This window comes from Anopheles coustani, chromosome 2 (assembly GCF_943734705.1).
Source record: "Anopheles coustani chromosome 2, idAnoCousDA_361_x.2, whole genome shotgun sequence".
In the NCBI taxonomy this organism is placed as follows: Eukaryota; Metazoa; Arthropoda; class Insecta; order Diptera; family Culicidae; genus Anopheles; species Anopheles coustani.
In genome coordinates, this window is record NC_071289.1 from 48,664,380 (window position 1) to 48,685,845 (window position 21,466).

The 21,466-nt window shown below is 44.6% G+C and overlaps 1 protein-coding gene across 1 annotated transcript; it reads left to right on the top strand.

Annotated features, from left to right (window-relative positions):
* The first annotated feature begins 12,710 nt into the window (after positions 1–12,710).
* LOC131264499 (uncharacterized) lies at positions 12,711–20,186 on the top strand. Its single transcript, XM_058266796.1, has 2 exons — positions 12,711–17,270; positions 20,157–20,186. Exons 1-2 carry the CDS (start codon positions 12,711–12,713, stop codon positions 20,184–20,186), a joined length of 4,590 nt encoding a protein of 1,529 aa, XP_058122779.1.
* The last annotated feature ends 1,280 nt before the right edge of the window (positions 20,187–21,466 follow it).

The window sequence follows — 21,466 nt, forward strand, 5'->3', positions numbered from 1 at the left end:
CGGCAAGCCGGAAGTTGCCGGTAGTGATGCGGTGCGGTGCGTAGGAGGTCGGTGAGGATGGAACGAGGTGCCAGCTTTTAGTGATGGGCAGTTGAAATCGCCGAGTGGTGGGGGGGATATAAACAACCCCAAGGTAAAGCGAGAATCGACCAAGCTTTAAACGCGCTACTAAAGAAAGTCATGCACCTTTGTTTTTAAGCCTCGGTCGTTTTGGTACGTCAAGTGACCGGGCAAGCGACGGCAGGATCAGTGTGTGGTTGCGACGATTCGCGAACAACCGTGTGGCGATCGATCAGGTGAGTAACGACGGTCGAAGCAGCGGGCTGAGGGGTCCCAACATACCCAACCGATAGTGCGGGGATTAAATGGCTCGACGGGGTGTGTGGCGGTGACGGAAGGACCCGTGAGTCATGACTGTACTGAGTCATGCAGGTTCACTGCGTCGCAAAATCTCTCTCGCGGAGCGCGGTGGAACACAAATTCCCTGAATCCCAAGCCAAGGGGCCACGTGGACGGAGCCAGAGCTTTCGAGCGGTAAGAGAGCGGCACGCCGACCTTGAAGGAATTAAAGGACGTTGTGTACGGATCGCGTTCCTTCGGCAGTTGTTTAATAGTCACGATGTCTTCAGTGCCAATGCGTTGCTTGACCATGGTATCAACCTCAGCGTCGGAAACCGACGGGGCGATCTTGGTTATGAATAGTCAAAACCGCAGGGGGTTTTTTCGCACGGTTTGAAATAAGCTGGGCATCGTACCATGAAGGAGCCGCGGGGCAGGCTGGGCAGGTGATCACGAAAGATCCGTGTGCCCGATTGCTGGGGTTACGCTCGGCGTGGTGTCATAATTGGGGTCCTTAGTGTTTTAGTTGTTTTCGTTGACGGTGTGCGTGGGTAGTGAAGCTGACGTATTCGTGGAGTCAGTTGGGACAACGCGTTCCTCATGGACAGTGAGGCGGTCCAAGACAACATCATTCGTGTACGTGTTCACGGGCCGGTTGGTGATGTGATCAGTCCAAAGAGCGGGAACTATACGGATCGATCCCATCCTAGGCGTGAGCGACGGATCCCGATTCACCAAGCAGAGATCCGGCGGATCCGACGGATCTTCCGTCCAAGCCAAAATGCCGCCAAGTGAGATAGTTTTCTTTCACTCTCACCTCACAAACTCGTATCGTTCGTTCGTATCGTTCGTTGTATCAGTGCCCCACGGCATTCCAATGAGGCACCGCAGTTTTACTCACAAACCAACTTACTCACTAAACTGCGAAGGGAGACGGATGCACAATTCCATTCTCTTAATCACGAAATCATTCAATAAAAAACCTCAGACAGCTTGGCAGTGGGAAGTTTTGCCTCTTTCTCACTGAACTAGAAAGGGAGATCGCTCGATGATCCGTCCACGATCCGTCCACGATCCGTCCACGATCCGTCGGATCGCCCATACACTCAAACACCTGGAGAAGTCTATACCTGTGGGACGTTTGGTACTATTCTCGCTGACTTCAAAACTGACTTGTATTCAAAAGCATGGGGGAACCTGGACGATTCGTTCCCGATCCGTCCACGATCGCCCATACATTTAAAAGTCTGGAGAACTTTTTGTCTCTTTGCTCACCATTCTAGCCAACCTTGGGGAACCGGTGAGGTGTTCCTTCCTTTCTTCGATCCTGGTTTGTTATTCTAAATTTATTTACGTCTCCCGCTCTTTAAATGAGCTTGCTTTTAAAGCTGACCGGAAAGTGATATGAATGAGTGGAAATAGTCCATCGAAATTTAGAAATGATTTTAAACTATTTTTGTCATTCGTTTTTAGATCGAATACTATCGGTTTTTATTTATTTAAGAACATGTATGCTTCACTGCCAACTTCATTAATACAATGAATTTTTATTTGATTTTAATTATAATGTACAAAAAGAATTTCCGACATTTTTTTTCGGTAACATTCTGGAATCTTGAATACATTAGGATTATGAAAAAAATAAAACTTTTTACTGTGTAAAATGGATGAAAATTGCTTTATTTGAAGCCATGTCAGGCGATTCTCCGAAAGTTCTATTTGATAGATCGGTTTTCAACCAAGTTCTTTCTGGGTTGGTCCAACTCGGAGAGAGTAACTGAGAGTAACTCCAGTCACTGTAGTGGTTTGCAATTATCAATGCTCCTAGTATCTGAATAGCATTTTTTATTCCCAACAACCCTGCACAACATCATGTTGGTCCATCTTCTCTACTTTTTTACTTATTTTCAAAAAACTGTAATAGCTTAGTTCTTAAAGTGCGCCTGAAAGCGCGCAGTACGTATTGTGCTTGAAGTGCGCACTGTGCTGTGCGGTGCGCACAGTAAGGTGTGTGGTGCACACTGCAAATCTTACTTTACCCAACACTACGCGCGATGGCGACGCTGCGCTCGCGCTTCCTTCAGAAACCGCGTCACTATGTGTCGTTTCGTCGCGAGTGTTCTCCATTTCGTCACTTTAATTAGCGACTCGCGTTGTGAACCCACCGATTTTACTACACCGTACGAATTCGTGACGCAACACTTTAAAAAACGACCGGATAACTTTTAACATCTATTCGCGATGCAAACCCTTCGGTTTTACAGCACCGTTCGAATTAATAAACTTAATTGTGGAATTGTTTGCGCGGGGCTCACCACCTCGACGGCGTGGGTTCGAATCCCAACCGAGACCGCCCCCTCCCCTGTACGAGAGGACTGACTACAACAGGGAAACAAGTCTCGTAAGCCCTTAATGGGCAGGCATGACCAAGAGGTCGTTACGCCAAGAAAAGAATATGCTAATGCTATGCTAATAGAAATTGAAGATGCTACAGCATTCGAGCGAATGCTTCGTCAGCAAGATGAGAGTCCATCAACGAGCTTACGTAAGTAAAATAATAATTTTGTATGTGTAATAGCACGTCCAATTTTTCCTCTTTAGCATTTTCCCAGTGTTCCACAGTGTGTGATAGTAGTACATTGCCAAATCTGCCCACCAACCTGGACGTAATGAATGAAAATAGGGCTATTAAAAATGTGTTTAACGAGCGCGAAGAGGCCAGGGAGAAGCGTCGCAGCATTTTAGATAAGAGAACCGGGAATTGCGAACCGAACTACGACAGTGCAGTGTGAGTGACTGTTGACAGTGCAGTGCGTGTTTTAGAAGTGCTCTACGTTTTCGGATATTTTTGCTCAGTCGAGGGCAGATTTAACATTTGTTTTCGCTGTGCAAATGTGTCCGAAGTGTCTGTTTAGTGTTTGGTAGAGTTTGTTTTTGTTCATGGTGCATCGTTCGGTGATAGCGGTTGGTTTTGTTCTTGGCGGCGTCGCTTATCAGTGGCGTTAGCTGGAGCGGTATCCATATCGCCGGTTATCGTAACGGTGTGCTTGTAGTGGTCTAACCGGCCAAACGAGTAATTTGTGTTTCGTGTGGGTGAGACGGCAGCGTGTGGAGCGGGCGGTACGTATACGGTGTTTATTTGCGTGCGTTTTTGCTCGGATTTTGTTTTACGGCCATGGAGTGTAAAAAATGCTCCGTGGTCGTTTCAACTAGCGATGACCCGATCGTCTGCAATGATTGCGGCGGTCATTTTCACCACCTGTGCGCCGATCTGACTAAATCGGTTGCAAAGGCGGTTAAAAAGTCGAAAAATGTTGTGTTTATGTGCGATACTTGTATCGCTTGCAATAAGAAACCGGGCATGCAGGATGTAGTGGTGGGAGAAAGCCGACCGTCAAGCGGAGAGCAATCCCAAGCCCTACAAGCAGCAGATTTTAAATTGTGTGCACTGATTGAGAGTGCTGTTAAGAAGGGACTGGAAGGAATGAAAAAAGAAGTGTGTGAGGCGGTAAAGCGCCAAGTTACATCAACTTTGCGCGATGCCACCACCACTACATTGAGAGCCCCTCCTGTACCGAAGGTTATCATTGAGAAGCCTTCGCCGGGGGCTAAGGAGAAGGGGAGTGAGAGCTTTGCTACAGTAGTGGCCAAAAAAAGTGGGGCAGATAATAGTTTGAAAAATAAGGTTCAAACTATTATTAGTAATTTTGACGTGGGAAGAGCTAATACCAAGCCCACAGCAACCAAGAGTGTTGTGAAGGAGGCTGGCTCTGGGCCCAAAATAGGTAAAAAAGATGTGGCTAAAGTGGCAGAGCAAAAACTCTCCAAGTCTTTAGTAATTGTACCGAAGGTGGATCAATCTTGCGACAAGACAAGAGTTGATCTACGCGCCCGTTTGGATCCGAGGAAGCAGCAGGTTTCGGACTTCCGTAATGGTAGAAAAGGTAAGGTTTTTGTACAGTGTCCTGCATCCGCGTTAGATGAAGTTAGCAAGGAGGTGCAGTCCAAACTCGGGGATGCTTATTCCGTTCGTTTACCGTTGTCCACAGTAAGGATAATGGGGATGACGGAGAAGTATTCTGGTGAGGATGTGATTGCACTTCTGAAGGAACAGAATGCAGGAATCCCGTTCGCGACACTGGAGCTTGTTGGAATGTACGAAAGTAGGTTCTACAAGTACCAGAAGTACAATGTCGTGATCGATGTAGACAAGGAATCGGCACAATGTCTAGAGGACCTCAAAAAGGTCAAAATAGGTTTTGACAGTTGTGCGATAAGCACTTCTGTTCATGTATTGCGATGTTTCCGGTGCGGGCAGCCTGCTCTAGGTGCAGTGGTGCACACAGGACGTCGGAATGTAAGTCGGCGGCCTTAAAATGTGTGAACTGCGTGTTGGCGGGTTCAAGGGGGAGCACGGAACATGCTGCTTTTAGTAGCGAGTGCCCCGTATACAAAAAACAGGTATCAAAGATTGCTAAGCATTCCCAATAGCAGAGATTGCTGGGGATAGGACAGCGATATGAATTCATGTATTGCAATGTCGCTGGCCTATCGTCAAGCTATGTTCTGTTACGCGACTCGGTAGAAAGGATGCAACCCGCGTTGGTCCTTCTATCTGAGACGCATATAACGGAGTGCGAAGCATTTGATCAGTTTAGTATACCGGGGTACAGGGCCGTGTCCTGTTTGTCCCACTCACGACACACAGGAGGGGTTGCAGTTTATGCTGGAAACTCGGTTGTCTTAAAGGTGATTCTAAACGAATCACTGGAAGGCAAATGGTTTTTGGGGTTTACTGTGACTCGGGGCATGGCGGCTGCAAACTATGGCGTTCTGTATCACTCACCTAGTTCAAGTGACTCACGTTTTGTCGAAATTTTTGAGGACTGGTTAGACAGATTTCTAGATTTTGGCAAGCGTAATGTCTTGGTTGGTGACTTCAACATTGATTGGTTCAATGATGCGAGGTCCGAAAAATTGAAGAAGCTTATGGACTCGGTGTGCCTGAAGCAGAAGGTTAGTGCAACTACCCGTATTACAAATAATAGCAGGACATTGATTGACCATGTGTACTGCAACACAGACTCAATTAGCGTGGTAACAGATGCTTGTGCAAAAATATCTGATCATGAAACTTTGCTTTTAAACTTGAATGATAAACGTTTCAGGACAGTTCAAAAACAAGTTAAATGCTGGAATAGGTACTCTAAGGAGGGTCTTTGTCAGGCAGTCACTTTGGGTCTACAGAGGGAAACTACAAATTTCCATGAAGCTGCAGATCTATTGAAGGATACACTAGAAAGTGCTATGAATAGTTTAGTTTATGAAAGGACCGTGGAGACTAGATACTCTGGCAGATGGTATACGTTGGCTCTGGAACGTCTAAAGCGGAAAAGAGACAAAGTGTACAAAAAATTTGTTCGGACTAATCTGGCTTCACATTGGTGTGAGTACACTAAGCTAAGAAACGAGTACAGTAGGTCTTTAAAAACTACTCGTGAGGAATACTTCAGTAGGAAAATTAGCAAGCATCAGGGTAATAGTAGGGAACTTTGGAAACTTCTTAAAAGCATGTTGAAACCCGACGGGAATACAGCTTCATGCGTGAAATTCGATAACTGTTTCGAGTCCGATGAGGCGGTGATCGCAGCAGGGTTCAACAACTTTTTTGTGAATAGCGTCACACTTGTTAACAGCAACATTCCGACGGTACAAGACAAGTTGATACTCCCAGGAATAGATTTTCTTTTCAACCAATAGACATGAGCAAGCTTAGGCAGATATGTTTTGACCTGACTAAAACGGCAGGAATAGGGAATGTAAATGCAAAAACTTTGTAGGATTGCTTTCATGTGGCGGGGGAGACGCTCCTGGATTTGATTAACCAATCGATGGAGAGGGGTGTTTTTCCGGAGACATGGAAGGAGTCATTGGTTGTACCTATTCCAAAGCTGACTGGAGCTATCAAAGCGGAAGAGTTCCGCCCCATCAACATGCTTCACACTGTCGAAAAGGTCCTGGAGGTTGTTATCAAAGACCAATTGGTGCAATACCTGGACCAGAACGGCCTGCTTGCCCGGGAGCAGTCGGGATATCGGGAAGGACATTCCTGTGAAACTGCACTGAACCTGGTGCTTGCGAAGTGGAAGGGGTTGATGGACAGTGGGCAACCGGTACTTGCCGTTTTCTTGGATCTAAAACGGGCATTTGAAACAATATCGAGACCCTTGTTGCTCACAACACTTTGACGATTCGGTATTGAGGGGAGGGAACTCAGTTGGTTCAGCGATTATCTGACAGTTAGAACCCAGAGGACAATTTTCAAAAAATCTGTTTCAGATTCCATTGAAAACACCCTTGGGGTTCCACAAGGAAGTGTTCTTGGACCAATTTTGTTTATCATGTATATAAATGACATGAAGCAGGTCTTACGTTCCTGCGAGATAAATCTTTTTGCTGATGACACAGTAATATTTATATCGCGAAAGGACGTGAAACAGGCAGAGTCCCTTTTAAATGCATACTTGGTGGCTCTGGATGGCTGGTTGAAATACAAGAAACTCGCATTAAACATTAGTAAAACACACTACATGGTGATGTCGAGGAGGGAGTGGATCGGCTAGCTTTCCATTGCCATCAACACGGAACCAATTGACCGAGTCTCCCAGGTGAAATATTTGGGAGTCATTCTTGACGACGGACTTACATTCAGTGCACATATTGATGGGGTCATCGCTAAGGTGGCAAAGAAGTGTGGGGTGATAAGTAGACTGGGGAACAACCTAAATTTTTTTGGGAAAGTTCACCTCTACAAATCCATTATCTCACCACATTTTGATTTTTGTCCATCAATATTGTTCCTCGGCAATCGGACACAGCTCAAAAGGTTGCAAAAAGTGCAAAATAGGGTAATGAGGTTAGTGTTGTGTTGTAGTCGGTACACGCCATCTGCTGTTATGCTGGATGTCCTGCAATGGATGTCGGTAGAGCAGCGGATAGTGTATCAGACTATGATACTAATATTCAAACTCCTGAGGGGCTTGTTACCGGGGTACCTTGGAGAAAGAGTAGTTAGGGGTTCTGACGTTCACCGGTACAACACTCGAAGGGCTCATGATCCTAGAACGTCGAACTTTTCAACAGTATTTGCCAGAAATTCTTTGTTTTGTAAAGGTATACAATGGTATAACAGCATGCCTAGAGAGATTGCCGAGGCTGCAAACGTTCGCGAGTTCAAGCGCTTGTGTGCCGTGTACGTTAAGCAGGTTGTTAAGTAGAACCCAGTAGCATGTGAAATGTCTCGTAGTTGTCTATTGTGAATATTTAATGTTTGTATGCATCGCACTTGTCATCACGATCTCACAGATGATGATGATGAGATTTTTGTTTTGCAAATTTAAATGTAAATAAAAAAAATGGAACAACATATCTTTGAGACACGCGCGCGTAAAAGTGGAAATTTGAAGTTGATCTTTCTGTAGGAACTGCATCAGTCGCTCTTGTGGAATCACGTGGCAGGCGCCTCGAATTCATCCATTGATGATATTTTCGACGTGACCAACTGTTTCACGGATAAGGTTTGCTTAATTTGCCAATCCTGGAAAGTGGTAACTCCCCTCCATATGTTGGATAAGGGAGATACCGGCTACACGAATAGGAGAGAGCATTTTTTGGCCGTGCACTCCGGAGAGCGGTTCCACGACTCCTGTCTTATAGAAGTTGTGCTAACCGCTGTACGCAAGGAAAAGAGAGCTGACTGGTCTTTTTCGTGAAGGGTCACTTTGATTCCACCACTTCGTGATTTGCTTTGAAGTTTAAACAAATATCTTATGATAACTCCGCCATTCTCAAACCTGTGTTGCGGTAAGAGGTGGGACTCATCATCATTATCAGTGCAATGCCAAATTAGACGCAGTGTTGAGGAATACTGCACTGGTAAATGTAGTTTTAGAAGAAGTAGTCGCTGCAAGTTGTCCCCTTGAAGGCATAATGAGGTGGACTGATTTTGAATTTCCACCCTTTGACTGCGACGATGAACTGAAGCAGTTGAATGGGTCTCTAAAAGCCAGAATATAGAGAGAAATTAATAAGTTTTTTGAAAAGCCGAGTAACCAGAACAGACCCGGCAAATCGATTGCACGATGCAACAGATTTAATTTTTACAAAAAAAATGTTTACATCTATGAAGTTCTCTAAGTACATCTAAGAAGTTAAGTAAGAAGAAGTATAGTTAGAGAGGTGGGGGGAAATAAAAATTTAGTATTAGATGTAAGTTATGTTAATAACTACTAATAACTAATAGTTATGTAAAGAAATAAATTAAATGAAAAAAAAAAATTTCAAAACAAAAGTTTTTCACTAAACGTACTAAAAAATAAAACATAATGTAAGTTAAATGACATATGTATTTATGTACCAGTTTTTCGTGTTTATCGTTATTCGCATTGCATCGAGATTGCTCTCAGTTCGATCGCCATCTACGATGCTACGCGAATAATGACAAAAACAAACTGACATTTTGTTCAGTTTTCAATACTAAGTTGTATACTCTAACACTCCTCCTCAACTTCAATATATAATAATGAGTTGGACGCCGAGTTAATAAAATAAAACTAATTTTTATTCTACTTCATTAACTACTGTTGAGGCGCGTCCTCACTCGTTGAGTTCTAACTAAAAACTAATCTTTTCCCGACCCACTCGGTTGACTGTCCTAACCAGCTCCTATTTTGTTTACGCTAGCTAGCTCCTATTACGTGGCATTCCTTCCCACGCTCACGCTGGAATCTGCTGACGCGATGTTGTGTTTGGAGTCTGGCTGGGTCACTGTCATAACTCCTCCGGGGGTGAAAAAAAAGTACGTCCTCGTACTTTACACGATGATCGGATCCACCTCTACAGCAGGCTGCCTCTGGTTCCGGTTCTTGGATGATGATGTACCTCCTCGCTTCCTGTCGCATCTTGTTCCTCTTTGTTGTTGCGATCGTTTGTATGATAGTAAGAGAAATGCAATCAGGGCTATCAAACATGTTGTGCTTAGTGACACACCACCGAATAAACTCCATTTCCAGATATTGTGGTAGTACTGTTGTAGGTAAACGTGGCTCAATCGATCTCGGTTTTGTAACGTTACGTTGGTAATCTGTTCGATGTCGTGCAATTTCTGTAACTGCCTGTTTATTACCAGGTTGTGAAAAGCGCCTTCAATAATTTGGAGTTCAACGGAAATTTCGTTAGAAGTGAACTCTTGGCTTTTGAATGTCACAGTGCAGTTTGAGAACGTTAACAGAAAATTGCCTCTCAATGGTCTATTATCTGGACCGCAGTTGGTTTCTAACAAATCACCTTTTGCATTCGTGATCAAAATTTGGTTATCATTGACCAGTTTCGCCTCTGTTGTTGTATCTAGTCTTGTAGCGCATAGACTATGTCTGCCGTTGATTAGAGGGTTAATGCATCTGTCTTTAAACTCTTCTATGAAACTGCTTACTTGGATGTATTGTTCAGGGTGTAGCGTAGTAAACGTTTCCTCGCCGTTTTTTATCAAAAAAGCCGGATGATCTGCTATAACGGTGTCGTTATGTGTGAGAGCAAAAATTCTTAGTATGATTGCTTCTATTTTGCTCAGTATAGGTACACTTAAAATGTACAGTATAGCATCATTGTTTCGAGCTATTTTTGGCGTTACGTAAGACATTGCTTCTTCTGGGATGTGAATTTCGAACCCTTGTGTCTTCAACAAGTCTATTATGTTGTTGATTTCCTTGAGGTCAAGCAACTTTCCGCTGGCTTTGCCCATTTTCGACAAGGTTATCGTTTCATCAATATCTAGTAGTACATCGTTCATGATATCTAAGTGCAATATCAGTGCCATTGTATCGATTTCGTTGAGAGCCATTTGATTCATGTTACAATTTTCTGTCAAGTGGTTTACCGTCTCGCTAAGCTGTTTCATTTTTTTGTTGAGGTTTTCGTTGATTGCATATTGGTAGTTATTTTCGTCTATCAACCGATTCATTGTAGTATTTATAATTCGAAGGTCCTCAGCATCTGGATTCCCTGCTATGAATTTCCATGCAGTGCCTAACAGATCCCATCTCTTGGCCCTAGCTAATGGTTTGATTTTGTATAGATTATTATACGCTGTTCTAACTTTATGCAACATTATACCTGTTATTGGGTTTACGATTTTTGAGTTTTCAACGTATGCTACATTTGCAATTGAATTGATTGCTATTTCTATCTCGGTCATATTAATAGGATGTATTACTTTAGTATACCCTGTCTGTATTTTGCAGGTTCCTACTTTTAACATTATTATAGGATCATTGTTGAGATTTTTTATCCCTAAACTCTGACTCTGAGTGGGTCCTACAAACGCGAGTAATAATAATAATATTATGAACTGCATGCTTAGCATCTTTCCTGAAATGATAGAGGAAGAAAAACAGTAAAAGAATTATAATTCGTTTCTTTTTCTATTTTGTTTTCATTTGATCAGTTTTTTTTTTAATCCCAGTTCCTTTTTAGAAAGTTCCTGTTGCTTTCTTCTGTTGATCCTTGAGACTTCTCTGATACCTTCTTGCTTTCCTGGAACGAGAAATAAAGTATTAGTATCTTATTGTTTAAAATTTCTTAACCGTTTAAGTTTGTTTTTATTTCTCTTTACGTTTCTATTGATCGTTACGGTACGATCGTTTGATTTTAGGCATTTGGATTCATTGTATCTTCGATCCAATTTTTTTCTTGTGCCTTTTTTTATATAGACATTCTCGTCTGGTTTTACTTCTGGGGGTTGCTCTTTACCCTTGTGGTGATTCACCATGTTTGTTTGAGCTTTAGTAAGGTTTTGTTGAACCTTTATGAAAATGTTCTGTGCAGCTTGTACTACATAATTTGGGTCTAGAACATTCATTTGATTGAAAACAATTTCTTTTGGCTTGTAGCAAGTTGCAGAATGAACGGTGTCATTGTATAAGGCTACAACTATTGCCATTATTTCTGTAGATTCTAGGTCGGAGAATTTATGCTTGTTAGTGTTGTACAACTCGATGATTGTACAATGAGTTTTTTCAATTTGACCATTGGATTCTGATGATGAAGCAAACTCTAGTTTTATGTTAAGATCAGATAGGAAACTCTTCAATTGTAGACTTGTAAATGAAGCTTCGTGATCACAAACAATAGTCTTGGGAGTGCAAAAGCTTAGAAAATATTGAGAGAGAGCTTTTTGTATATCGATAATATTCCTTGTTTTAATCTCTACAAGGTGTAAATGTTTGGAAAAGGCACAAATTAGTGACAAGTAATTGTGTTTGTCCATTCCAAAAATATCCATGTGCACTCTATCGAATGGTGCTTTTTCGATAGGTCTAGGAGAGATTTTTATATTATATGGTTTCCTTTCGTATTTATGCTGTGCACAAATAGAACATGCATTTGTATATTTACGAATTTTCTTCACCATTCTAGGGAAAAAATACGATCTTTTTATTTGCCTTTCGACTTCTTGTATACCACGGTGGGCACGCTCATGTTCATTTTTAATGATTTGGTCTTGTTTTTCTTCAGCGGTTATATCTTCAACTATGTTTTGTGCTATCACAAAATGTATTTTCGAATCAACAAAATGTTCTTTGTAGACATCTTGTATTAATTGAAACATTTTTTCTGGAGCATGAATAGCAGTCTGGTTTCCGTTGTGATAACGCTTTAAAGCATCACTAATGCTTTGCTTATCAAATGATTGTTGGCAAATAATAGTTCTGTTACAAAGTAACACTGGCCGACGACTTTTAAACTAGATTGGTATCCACGCGGTAGTGGAATCGAGTAGTAAACAATAGTGACAGGCAGTGACAGGCAGGGTTTATAGAGTAAGAGAGGTCGAAGAAACACTCCTTAACTGCTTACCTTGGTTGGGCGAAATTTCGCCCGATCAAGATGCGCGCATGATGGCCCCGATGGGCATTTTGAAAATGAACCGGCCATCGCGAAACGGCCATCGCGATACGGAGAGTATAAATATAAGATACGAAGGGAAGCGGTTCCTTTTCTTGATTCGACTGTGAAGATAGCCCGAATAAACACCGCGTTTTTTAAAACGCTTGCAACACAAAGTAGCGTTGTTAATATACGGTTGGGGGCATCGTTCACATTTTTTTTAAAAAACGCGCGTAGTGGTTCCCGTTGAACGGGATAAGTAATAAGTGAACCCGCGAGTGTTTTCCGCCGAACGAGAGGTGATAAGTTCACGCGATTGAGTCGCGACTACACCCAGGAACATTCGCCGTTCGAGGTAAACGCGATTGAGTCGCATAGTGACCAGAAGGATCATTCGCGGATCGTGTTACAAACCTACGAGAAAAGTTATGTTCCGTCCAGTGGCCCCGCGCACCGAGGAGTTCGTTGGTACAGGGCAGGAGCAGCATCCGCCCGCCACCGAGAGGCCACCAAGCAGGAGAAGTGTGCAGCCGGCCACTTCGGACCCGTTGGCCAGCTCAACGATCATGCGGCCCGCCACGGAAAGGCCAACGTCAAGAGGGTCATCCGTGAGCGAAGTGGACGAGTTAGTGCGGAGAGCTCGGTACGCCAAGCGTGAGCTAGCGGCCGTGATGAAGGAGCTTGGCGACATCGTCATTGACTCAGCGTCGTCTATCGCAGATGAGCTCGACGACGAATACAGAGCGATGGACGTTGAATGTGAAGATGCGCGCGCGCGAAGCGCGCCAGGCGAGCATGGCGGCATACTAGAGAAAGTGCGCCATCACGAACAGATCCGCCATCGCGGTTTAAGTGCTGCAGCCGCACACTCCAATGTAGCGCTGGAAGCGGAATTCAAACGGATCGACGAGCAGTGTGAGCAACGAATGCTCGAAGAAAAATTGCGCGTCATAGAGGAGTGCGAAAAGCGTCGGCAGGAGGAAAAACGACGCCTACTTCACGCCTCACTCCGGCAGCCTACGCGCGTCACTGCGAGGCAGCCGGAACCAGCAGTAAACGGAAGCCACTCCGAAAGCTTCGAGCTGCTGAACCAAAGCCAACTTTCGGCAAGAAAGTGCACGAGCCGAGAGTTGCCAACGTTCTCCGGGGACCCGCAGGAGTGGTCGGTGTTTATTGCCAATTATAAACACTCTACGGCCATCTGCGGGTACACCAACGAGGAGAACTTACTTCGACTTCAGCAGTGCCTTAAGGGGAAGGCACGGGACGCCGTGGAAAGTTGCTTATACCATCCGTCAAGCGTACCGGAGGCAATCGACATCCTGACAGAGTGCTATGGCCGCCCGGAGCTCATTGTGGAGTCGTTGATGACCAAAATTCGACGGATGCCACCACCAAAGGACGACCGATTTGACACCCTGGTCGATTACGGTGTCGCGGTCAGGAACCTGTGTGCGGCGATGAAGAGCTGCGGTCTACAGGAGTATCTCAGCGGAGGATCGCTGTTGAACGAGCTGGTGGAGAAGCTGCCACCGACGGTGAGGCTGAACTGGTTTTACCAACGGAACATCAACGGGGGGGCAACACTGTTGGCCTTCAACGATTGGATGAAGGAGCTAGTCAGCGCAGCTTGCCAGGGTGTTAAGCCAATCTCCCGGGACTTACAACGCGAAGGTGGTGGTCGCTCAGGCCACCCGCGTAAGTACGCTAACGTAAACGTCCATGTCTCAGGTCAGTCTGCAGAGCCCGTCACCGTAAATCATGGGGAACCCTGTTCCGCGTGTTCAGGGAAGTGTTCCAGTCTGGCAGAGTGCGGCAAATTTCTCGGCATGGACGTCAATTCGAGATGGCGGCACATCAAGACCCACGCCGTGTGCAGAACCTGCCTGAAGAAACATCCGCGTTACTGTCGTGTGGATGTGTTGTGCGGTGTGAACGGGTGTAACCGACGGCACAACAAGCTGCTCCACGACGAGGATTTTGTACGAGAACGCCAGTCGGGCAGAGCCGCCGAGAAAACGATGAGCTGCAACCTCCACGTTGGTCCGTATGATGGTGTGCTCCTCAAATACATCCCCGTGACGCTGCACGGAAAGGGTAGAACCATCAATACGCTCGCACTGTTGGATGACGGTTCGACGGCGACCTTTATGGACCACTCGTTGGTGGAAGAGCTGGGTCTTGTCGGACAACCCCGTCCGCTCTGTATCTCCTGGACGGGAAACCAAGGACGTCGAGAGGAGCAATCGGTTGAAGTGTCACTAAAAATCTCCGGAGTTGAAAGTTCGGCAATTTTCGACCTTCACTCAGTACACACCGTTGCCAGCTTAAGTCTGAGGAAGCAGTCGGTTGCGCCCTCGGTCATAAGCGAGGAGTACGAGTACCTCAAGGGACTTCCGCTGCGTGGGTACACCGCCAAGGCTCCACGAATCCTTATCGGGGTCGACAACATTTTCGTTGGACAGGCGCTGAGAACCGTGGAACGAGAGCCGAACGAACCAGCCGCTTCAAAAACTCGTCTCGGTTGGGTGTTGTATGGGCCATACAAACAGTCCGGCTCTAAAGAGGTAAAGATGGCATCGGTAAATGCCCACATCTGTCCGTGTAACAAAGAAAGAGATGATAGAATAAACATGGCATTGAAAGACTACTTCACGCTAGAGTCACTTGGAATATACCGACCGACTACAAGTTTACGTTCGCGGGATGAGGAACGCGCGCTGATGTTGCTTGGAACCAGCGTTCACTTAAAGGATAATCGCTATGAGGCTGGTCTGCTGTGGAAGTACGAGGATGTTAAGTTGCCTGATAGCCGAGCAATGGCCCTAAAGCGACACGAGTGTCTCGAAAGAAAATTGCGAAGAGATCCCGACCTGGCTAAAGCAATGCACAACAAGATCGTGGAGTACGAGCAGAAAGGGTACGTCAGAAAGCTCACTCCCGAGGAGCAGGTTACTCGAACGCCAAACGACTGGTACCTGCCGATCTTCCCGGTGACCAATCCGAATAAGCCTGGGAAGATTCGAGTAGTGTTCGATGCGGCGGCAAAGGCGAACGGAGTAAGCCTAAACTCCATGCTACTCACCGGCCCGGACCAATTGGTGAGTCTACTCATGGTCCTGTTTAAGTTCAGAGAGTACAAGGTGGCAGTGACGGGAGATATCCGCGAGATGTTCTTCCAGGTAGACATGAACCCTCGCGACCAGCGCAGCCAAATGTTCTTATGGAACGACGGGAAACTCGGTAGCGACCCACAGCATTACGTACTACAAGTGATGACATTCGGTGCCGCGTGTTCACCCAGCACCGCGCACTACGTCAAGAACGTAAATGCGGAAAGGTTCGAGGCTACACTACCCAAAGCTGTGGAGTGTATAAAGTACGAGCATTACGTGGACGACATGCTCGCGAGCGTAGAAACAGAGCAAGAAGCCATAAATCTAGCCCGTGACGTCCAGTATATACACTCCCAAGGCGGGTTTGAGATACGGAATTGGCTGTCCAATTCCACCACGGTGAAAATATTATTGAATGGCAACGAGAACAACGGAGTGGACATTCCTGTCGAGAGCGAAATGACGACGGAAAAGGTCCTTGGAATGTGGTGGAACACAGCGACGGACGTGTTTACGTTTAAAATATCCCCGAGGTACGATCCACGAGTGTTGCTTGGTGAGCGAGCACCTACGAAGAGGATAGTACTAAAAACGCTTATGGCAATTTATGATCCCTTGGGGCTAATAGGAAACTTCCTCATGTATCTGAAGATACTTCTACAGGAGTTTTGGCGCGCTAAGAGCCCATGGGATGACGAGGTTATCGGACACCTCGCCGTTAAGTGGCAAATCTGGGTAACCGCGTTGCCCAATGTTCAAAGAGTCAGCGTCCCAAGGTGTTATCGGAGTAAGACGACGGCCAACGCAGAAAGAGTAGAGCTCCACATGTTCTGCGACGCCAGTGAAAATGGGGCATCAGCCGTCGCCTACCTACGATTCGAGGAAAACGGTGTGATCGAGTGCGCCCTAGTAGGCTCAAAGACGAAGGTGGCCCCTATTACGTTCGTTTCCATCCCACGACTCGAACTTCAGGCCGCAGTCATAGGTGCCCGCTTAGCAGAGACGATACAGTTATCCCACCGAATTGCTATAACTCACCGATTCCTCTGGACGGATTCGCGCACCGTTATGAGTTGGTTGCTATCCGACCATCGCCGATACAGCCAGTTCGTGGCAGTTAGGGTCAGTGAGCTACTAGATACTACAAACCCGGAAGAGTGGAACTGGCTATCTACACGGCTCAACGTAGCGGACGAAGGAACAAAATGGCAAAAGCCACCAGACCTCAGCCCCTCGAGTAGGTGGTTCCGTGGGCCTGATTTCCTATGGGAACCAAAGGATCAGTGGCCCATAGTCGAACAAAAACCCGGAGAGACAAGCGAGGAGATTCGACATAGCCTGCTACATCACACGGTCACGACGCCAAATATCGAGTTCACCAGATTCTCAAAGTGGCAACGGCTACTAAGGGCGGTAGCTTATGTATACCGCTTTTTGGGAAATTGCAGGAAGGGCATAGCCAAAGAGCATAAGCAACTTGATAGCCTGACGCATGAAGAGCTGGAGCGTGCAGAAAACGCAATTTATCGAGATGTACAAAGATCTGAGTATGCCGACGAGATACATGTACTCAGCAGTAAAGAATGTGTGAAGCACCCTTGGAAGCGACCACTGCAGAAATCGAGCCCGCTGTATAAGCTAAGCCCGATGCTGGATGTGAATGGAGTGCTACGCATCAAAGGCAGGATCGAGAAATGTGTATGGGTCGGCGAGGATACCAAGCGCCCCATAATTCTCCCCCGACGGCACTACGTCACTGAACTGCTGATTCACAGTTACCACAGCAAGTACAAGCACGCCAATCACCAAACAGTCGTCAATGAGGTCCGCCTTAAGTATCACATCCCGCAGCTCAAGGCCACGTACAACCAGGTAAGGCACCGATGCCAATACTGCAAGGTAAAGTGTGCGCTCCCTCAAAACCCCGCAATGGGAAATCTGCCGCCCCAGCGACTAGCAGCATTTCAGCGACCGTTCTCGTACACCGGAATTGACTACTTCGGTCCGATGCTAGTCTCAGTGGGGAGAAGAGCTGAAAAACGGTGGGGAGTCATATTTACGTGCCTGACAACGCGAGGGATCCACATCGAAATCGCACATAGCCTCTCTACAGATTCCTGCATATTTGCGATCCGCAACTTTATCACGAGGAAGGGAATGCCTCTCGAGTTCATCAGTGATCGAGGCACAAACTTCGTAGGAGCCTCACGTGAGCTACGGGAAGCGATGGCAGCAGTGGATCAAGAGCGCCTGATGACAGAATTCATCCAACCTACAACGAAATGGATTTTTAATCCACCTGCTGCGCCACATTTCGGAGGATCATGGGAACGACTGGTACAATCAATTAAGAAAACGCTTACCAAACTGGCCCTTCCACATAACCCGTCCGACGAGCTGCTACGAGCTAGTTTGAGTGAAGTGGAGTTGATTGTAAACTCGCGACCGTTGACAGACGTACCAGTTGAAGATGAAGCCGAAGCCCCACTAACTCCCAATCACTTCATTTTAGGGAGTTCCAACGGTAGTAAACCAGCAGTGCCATTTGACGACTCGCCGCCGTCGCTCCGGAGGTCATGGAAGTCAGCACAACAGTTCGCAGATCTTTTCTGGAAAAGATGGGTTACCGAGTACTTACCCCATCTGACGAGGAGGACTAAATGGCACAAATCCACTAAACCAATTGAGGAGGGAGACTTAGTCCTCGTAGCGGATACAAACAACCCTCGGAACTGCTGGCCACGGGGGCACGTGATAAAAACATACCGATCCGCGGATGGGCAAGTACGACGCGTGCAAGTTAAAACTTTGAGCGGAATAATCGAACGGCCGGCCGTCAATATCGCTGTGTTAGATGTCGGCCAGAAACAGGGGTAGGCCACTTCACGTAGCATACCGGTGGGGAGAATGTTACAAAGTAACACTGGCCGACGACTTTTAAACTAGATTGGTATCCACGCGGTAGTGGAATCGAGTAGTAAACAATAGTGACAGGCAGTGACAGGCAGGGTTTATAGAGTAAGAGAGGTCGAAGAAACACTCCTTAACTGCTTACCTTGGTTGGGCGAAATTTCGCCCGATCAAGATGCGCGCATGATGGCCCCGATGGGCATTTTGAAAATGAACCGGCCATCGCGAAACGGGCATCGCGATACGGAGAGTATAAATATAAGATACGAAGGGAAGCGGTTCCTTTTCTTGATTCGACTGTGAAGATAGCCCGAATAAACACCGCGTTTTTTAAAACGCTTGCAACACAAAGTAGCGTTGTTAATATACGGTTGGGGGCATCGTTCACAAGTTCTTTTATAGTTTTGGAAAATCTCTTCAGAGCTTGCTGAACTAGTATTTGATTCACGGAATATAATTTGATTCCTAAAGTTATTTATGGGTCTTTCGGTAAAGTGTACGTAATAATCTTTGGATGTGTTCCCAGAGTGTATTGTTTCTGGCACAGTTTCATTAGGGTTATTGACCTGTGAATCTTTCGATGATGGTGGTCTACCTGTTTCGTTCACGTTAATATCAGCTTTTCTACTTAAAGCATCGGCTACAACGTTGGTCTTGCCAGTTTTGTAAATGACGTCATAGTCATAGTTTTCCAAATCTAATCTCCATCGAATAATCTTCTGATTTTTATTGGAGCTTTTTATGAAGGTCAGAGGCTTATGATCAGTAATAAGCGTGAACTTACTTCCATAAAGATAAGGTTTAAATTTTTCCACAGCCCACATTATTGCAAGGGCTTCTTTTTCAGTTGTGGAATAATTGATTTCGTGTTTATTTAGTGTACGCGAAGCAAAAGCTATTGGGTGGTCTTTCGAGTCATGTATTTGAGACAAAACCGCTCCCAATGCATAATTTGAGGCGTCTGTTGTTAAAACGAAGGGTTTTGCAAAATCGGGGTATCTCAGAATAGGATCTGAGATAAGAATGTGCTTGCATTTTTCAAACGCTGCTATGTATTCTGGATCATTAATATTGATACTTGTTTCTTTTTTTAAGAATCTTGTCATAGGTTTGGTAAGTTTAGCGAAGTCTTTTATGAACTTCCTGTAATAACCTAAGAGTCCTAAGAACTTTTTGATTTGTTTTTCTGATGTTGGCAGTTTCCAATTTTGTATTTCCTTAATTTTGTCAGGATTCGGTTTTATGCCGTGTTGAGTAATGATATGGCCTAAAAATTCTGTTTCTTTTTTCATGAATTTACATTTGTCTAATTGAATTTTTAGATTAAAATCGGAAAGCCGTTTTAGAATTTTATTGAGGTTTTTGGCATGAGTATTTAAACATTTTCCCAATACAATTATGTCATCCAAGTAGACGTAACAGATGGTACCAATGTACTCTGCCAGAATGTTGTTCATCGCTCGTTGAAATGTCGCTGGGGCATTTTTGAGTCCAAAAGGCATTCTAGTGAACTCAAAATGGCCTAGTGCCGAGGAAAACGCTGTTTTCTGTCTGTGATCGGGGTCCATTTCAATTTGGTGGAATCCTGCCTTGAGATCCAATGTGGTAAAATATTCGGATTTTCCTAAATTTGCAAGGATGTCTTCAATTTCAGGAATAGGGAATTTATCGTTTACAGTTTTATCATTTAATTTCCTGTAGTCGATTACTACTCTTATTTTACGCGTTCCTGAAGCGTCTGCTTTTTTAGGCACGACCCAAATGGGTGAGGAGTAAGGACTTTTAGATGGCGAGATTATACCATTTTCTAACATTTCTTTTATCTCTTGTTCCACTTCATTCTTCAAGTGGTGTGGATACCTGTATGATTTGGTATAAACTGGTTCTTCATCTTTTGTAATGATTTTATGTTTGATTAAGCTAGTGCTTGTCAATTTTTCATTAGTTTTCGAAAGAACAGAGTGATTGTTAAGAATTGTTGTAATAAGAACTTCTCGCTCTAGTGGAGATAAATGGTCTGTTCTTATTAATTCCTGTATTAACGATTTACTGGGGGGTTCCCCTTCATTTATCGGTATCGGAGAGATAGTGTCGAAATTATTTACTACCAACTCTAACTTTGGTATGATTGGTGCCTGTTTGTTTGTAGAAATTATATTAAAGGTGGTCTTATTTTCAGACGATCGATAGAGTCCTGGTTGTATTACAGTATCTTCAATAAGGTTTTGAAATTCCGGTACAAACCAATCACCATTTTTGTCAGTTTCTACTGTTATTGTATGGTTGAAATACTTTTTGTTAGGGTAGTATTTATTATAATACGTTTTGATTCCCTGTATTGTAATAGAGTCATCAAAGTAATCAATCTTTGTGTTAGTTTCAGACATAAATTCTGACCCAATGATTCCGTCAAAATAATCATGAAAGTCTAGAATGCTGTACGTTTGTTGCTTTATGTTTGGTCCGAGAAGTTTACAGGTTACTATCTCATCAGCTTTATGCACACCAAACATGTTTCGCACTGTACATTCCTGTTTAATGTGTGAATGTTTTAGAATTCCGTTTGCTATAATGTTTTTGTTCGCACCCGTGTCTATCAACATACGGATGTGCCGTTTTTGCGACTCATCAAAAATCAACAAATACGGAAGAAAATCACACTTCCCATTTATGTTAGATTTGGTTGTTTTTCGATTATCCGAAAATTTCCGTTGCTGTTGTCGCTGCTCGTTGCGTGCAGTTCGACGTGATTTATTTGTTTTTTATTAAATGTATGACCGCTTGTAATTGAAGGGTCAACTTCCATAGGCGTATCCCGACTCAAATTTTTTGCATTTTTAGGATTGCCAAAATGGTTCTTTTTGGAGCCTTCCGCGTGTGGAGATGAATGAATACTGTTTTCGTTTTTATTATGAAAGTTAAATTTGTTGCTGTGTGCTGGCTTAAATCGGTTTTGCTGCTGTGATAAGTCAGCTGATTTTGCCATGCTTACACTTTTCCTTTGAATAGTTGACGTTGTAGATTCCCTAGATTGGAATTTACATATAAATGCATAAGCATCTTCTATATCTTTCGGGCGTGCTGCTTGGACGTGGCCAAAGTATGGTTCTTTCAGTCCAGCAATAAAAGCGGCAAGTCCATCCTCATCAATAAATTTA

Bases quoted from the DNA above. Each gene is read 5' to 3' on its own strand.
- LOC131264499 (XM_058266796.1), top strand. From the start codon at position 12,711: ATGTTCCGTCCAGTGGCCCCGCGCACCGAGGAGTTCGTTGGTACAGGG. The intron at 17,271-20,156 runs GTAAGGCACCGA...TCATTCTTCAAG, and splicing joins TCAAGGCCACGTACAACCAG to TGGTGTGGATACCTGTATGA.